This window comes from Sinocyclocheilus rhinocerous, unplaced genomic scaffold (assembly GCF_001515625.1).
Source record: "Sinocyclocheilus rhinocerous isolate Xijiao unplaced genomic scaffold, SAMN03320098_v1.1 scaffold11, whole genome shotgun sequence".
NCBI classification, from domain to species: Eukaryota; Metazoa; Chordata; class Actinopteri; order Cypriniformes; family Cyprinidae; genus Sinocyclocheilus; species Sinocyclocheilus rhinocerous.
In genome coordinates, this window is record NW_015625587.1 from 2,090,788 (window position 1) to 2,095,525 (window position 4,738).

Below are 4,738 nucleotides of genomic sequence, written 5' to 3' on the forward strand. Positions count from 1 at the left end.
ACACACACACACACACACACACATATATATATATATATATATATATATATATATTAGCTAAACAATACATTCAATAAGTTACTGACGACATTGGTCTAACTCTTTATTAATATTTTAAAACCTGCCAAACTGTATGCTAATTAAGTAAGACTGCACAAACATAAATAATAGACTTGCAAATGCAATACTGAATCTTGTACAAGTGACAAGCATAAAGACAATGGCCTACCTCAGAAGAATGTACTAACATGAAACATCTCAACACAGTGTACGGTTTCTTTTTCTTCACTGACCCATATTTGGGAATGATGTATTCAGAGCTCCATCCAAGTACAACTGTAGCGTAACTGTGCATTTCTACAAGCTTTAGCTCATAAATATTCAGTCTGGGCAAAACCACAGCAATTTTCTCATATCAAACTGCATATAAAGCGTAAGACAATCTGACCCATGTAAACCAGAGCCTGGTTCAAACCTGGAAACATCTGTAGAAAGACTGGAGTGTGATTAAAATAGCTGCAGTATACTATCTCCCTTTATTTCTCTCTTTCCATGTACACTGCAGCTGACTGTATATTCAGACTGAGAATGTGGGAGGGAAAGAGAGGAAGGGAAGTGTTTCTCTGGCTCTTTATCATTCTGAAGCTGTAGGACACTAGTTGCCAGCGGAGGGGCCATTGGATGGGCCATTTTGAGGTGGCAAGTGGAGCTGCAGGAATAATTAGCGGCATAGCAGTGGGGGTCTGGAGTGAGAAGGCTAGAGAGAGACAGACAGGGAGTGGAGCCAAGGGGAGGAGCGGTCCTCCCTTCTGCTGGCATACGGCAACACAAATGAAATTCCCACAATATGCTTCCCACGAGGCATGGAAAGAGCTAACTGCGACACTCCCTTATTCCATGTCCATCTGAACAGGTAGAGCGGGACAGGCAGCCATCATAAGCGAGCGATTAGCATACAGCTATATCTCTCTGGATCACCACAAGGAGACATGCAGATCATGCGGTCTTTACACACACATCCATGAGAGCAAATAGCAGCACATAAATGCACACAGGAGGCCTGTAAAACACTGCTAAAATGTGTAAAATGTAAACTGGCTACAAGATGGGGCTCGATATATCCTAAAAACATGTTTGGATGTACTGTACCATCAGCCTTGATCAGTGTGAAATAAATATAACCATATTTACTTTAATGCAATTTCCTGGTTTTTGAACAACCAATCAATCAGTGCACATCATTCTAAATAAAGATAGTTTGTCTTTTTAATCTTTAATCAAAATGATGTTCCTTTGAAACAACTGTCCTTTTCTGCTGACATCACTTAGGCTGAGAGAGCAATTCGATAACGTTAAACAATAGCCAAGGAGGTATTTAGGTGGAATTTAAGCAAGTTCTGCCTTCTAAAGCCCACCTGGTTTTTGAACAACCAATCAATCAGTGCACATCATTCTAAATAAAGATAGTTTGTCTTTTTAATCTTTAATCAAATGATGTTCCTTTGAAACAACTGTCCTTTTCTGCTGACATCACTTAGGCTGAGAGAGCAATTCGATAACGTTAAACAATAGCCAAGGAGGTATTTAGGTGGAATTTAAGCAAGTTCTGCCTTCTAAAGCCCACATTTCCAATCCAACTGATTCCCAGAGTACATTTTTTGCCTTGAATACCCTGTTTAACTTAGAATTTCAAATTAAAGATACCAGGGGTTCTCAACTTTGGCACTCAGGGTCCACTTTCCTGCAGAGTTTAGCTCCAACCCTAATCAAACACACCTGAACAAGCTAATCAAGGTCTTCAGGATTGCTAGAAAGTTACAAGCAGGTGAGTTTGATCAAGGTTGGAGCTAAGCTCTGCAGGAAAGTGGATCTCAAGGGTCAGAGTTGAGAGCCTCAGGTATATACAATGGAAAACTATGGAAGTCAATGGGGTCCATCAACTGTTTGGTTAACCAAACTCTTCAAAATATCTTATTTTGTGTTCAGCAGAAGAAAGAAATTCATACAGGTTTGGAACAACATGAGGGTGAGTAAATTTTTGGGAGAACTATACCTTTAAGTAAGTAAAATGTGTTGCAAAAGGCAGTTTGTGCTTGTTGTGGCTTTGGTGAACAGAAATTCCATATTTCCAATCCAACTGATTCCCAAAGTGAAGTACCCTACATTCATTTATTTATTTTGCATTGAACATCATGCTCAACTTGACAAAAACATAAAATAAAATCACATTAAGGCAGTAAAATGTATTACAGAAAGCAATCCATGTTTGTTATAGACTTTTTGTACCCCATTTTGCAGCTTTGTGCACAGTAGCCTGTTATGTAATGCTGTGATCCTAATTCTGTTTTGTTATGATTTCCCTTTTATACTTGGTTTCCCAAATCAAAACAGTGTTTTGTCCTGAAGCAGCCAATCTGAAACATCTTGGCAGAGCAAATGAGAGAAGACGTGGCCATTGTTTTGGCCAGTAGGGTGTCAAGCTTCCTCTTCCTCCCTTTTTTGGGGGGCTCTCTGGCTCATATCTGGGCCAAGCTGCACAAAGAGAGTGTTATAGCGTGTTCTATAGCTTTAAGAACTTCCACTGCCCATGCTGTTTCCACGGCAACTGGTGAATAAACTGCTTCAGAGGCAGTTTCCAGTCTAATAATAACTAATCACACTGAATGAAAATTCCACACAAAGACACGACCCTTTCCTGCATTAAACCAAACCAAATCCCATAATTTTAAAGAAAGATGCTGTTTTAAAGCAAGACATGTAGATTTACACAAAGTCAACCCTCTAAGGCCCAAATGAACGGATGGTGTGTCATTAAAGATATATGTTTCACTACTCATGAAAAGGCCAACAATTCCCCTATGCACATTTGAATGTACCTGAAAAATGTATTCGAGGTGTCACAGCACAAACCCAAAAGAAAAAAAAAATGTGTGTGTTGGTATGTAACAAAATACATAATCTTTAACATATGTAGGTAGTTAGCTATTTTGAATCATTATAGTATTAATCAAATGCAATTAAATACATTTAGTGTATGCAAATCCAATATGAAAGTCAGCATGTTTCATGCACTGCGTTCTAGCATTAAACAAACCTATCAAAACGTCCTTTTTTGTCACAAATATTTGTATTTTTTTTGTATACTATATACACATTAAAGAATGAAACATGTCTTAAATTGTTTGCATTAAATCTGCTGTATGGCTCTGGCATGCCGTGGAGAAGAGGAGAGGGGGGAGTGAGAGAGAGGGATCTGTTGATACACAATGACAATGACGCCTATGACCAAAAAAAAGCGGTACATTAAATCACACAATACCACACAAACGCGTCTTTTGAGGTTCGATTAAAGGAAACAATAGAAATGGCTCGACTTACCACATCGGGATTGAAGCGTGCTAAAATGGCGAAGGTGGAGAGTCTGTCACACAAGCATTTGGTTGTGCTGGAGTCGACGGGCACGGCTCTACAGCCTCGCGCAGACCAGGAGCCCAGCAACGAAGAACTGAGGAGAGGAGACAGACAAGAGATCAAATCCCTGCGCGATAAAACAGCTATTTTCTCTAATCCAGCGCACACAGAGCCGCCCGTAAGAGAGCCGGAGCGCGAGAAAAACTAGTGAAAAGACAGATGAATGGACGATGTGATGCAGCGCACACCTCTGCTTTCTGCATGGCCAGGTTAGCTGATGTAAAAACAGTTACAAATAAAATAACATTAAAACACTTAGTAAAAATAATTTATTTATAAATAATGTAATTCATTTTAATATTTTATTATTTATTAAATTATCATCATCATCATCATCATCATTATTATTACTATGCAACACCACATACATAAATAGTATGCAGCCTCAAACATAAATTAACCCCTGCCCTGGTAAATATAATCCTGGGATATGTTCCTGTTTTACACTGTTCACATTTTATCCTGGGTTAGTAAATAATTTTGGGCAGCCAAGTTTCGAATTCCTCACTGTACCTTAGTGAATCCCGGGTTAACTTTCCTATCAGCATATATATGATATGATTCATGGAAAACATTCACTGACAGAACGCGACGAGCACGCGCAAGATGTCGGCAAATAAATTCGGTGGTTGTCTCGTGAACCGTAGAAAAGCCTAGACAAAACAATAAAGTCTCTTTACTCTCGCCAACACGTCACAGCTCAACGCGATTTTCAACGTTCAACGCTGAAAAAAACGCGCCTAAGTTTCTACGCACTGTAGAAAGAGCATGAATTTTTAATGAGGGGAGAGCTGACTCAGTATATGATTGGTTGTCTGTTGATGAACAACACCGCGTCGTTTCCACACTATTTGAATTTGAAATTTGACTATTGTTGACACCCGAATTCGGTGCTACATTTGATAATAATAATAATAATAATAATAATAATTAATGTAGGCTAATTTAATAATTTGTTAGCCTATTGTTGTTGTTGTTCCACTTGCAGTATTACTAGAGGTTCTTGCATTGCAAAACACAAAATACCGCCAAACTACACAGAATCACTTTGAAATGAAAAATCCCAAAGGACAGTTTGGGGTAGCCTTTTCACACTGTTTAGCCTGCAGCAAGCCTTCCAAGTGGAGTAAAGAACAGTCTCTTTTACCTGTCAAAACTTTGTAAGTTTATAAAATGTGGAGGAAAATTGCAATGGAGCAGATTATGGATATTACACTGGGACATTGAGACCTGGAGCACAACATGAAGGAGAGGGGGGGGGGGGGGG

General features: G+C 39.1%; 1 protein-coding gene across 1 annotated transcript in view; it reads right to left on the bottom strand.

Annotated features, from left to right (window-relative positions):
• The window catches only part of LOC107756055 (brain-specific angiogenesis inhibitor 1-like), a 101,576-nt gene that overhangs the window by 29,170 nt on the left and 67,668 nt on the right, over positions 1 to 4,738 (bottom strand). The window contains exon 17 of the mRNA XM_016573035.1: positions 3,379 to 3,505. Within this exon, the coding sequence (XP_016428521.1) occupies positions 3,379 to 3,505 (127 nt within the window). The remainder of the gene's footprint in view (positions 1 to 3,378; positions 3,506 to 4,738) is intronic.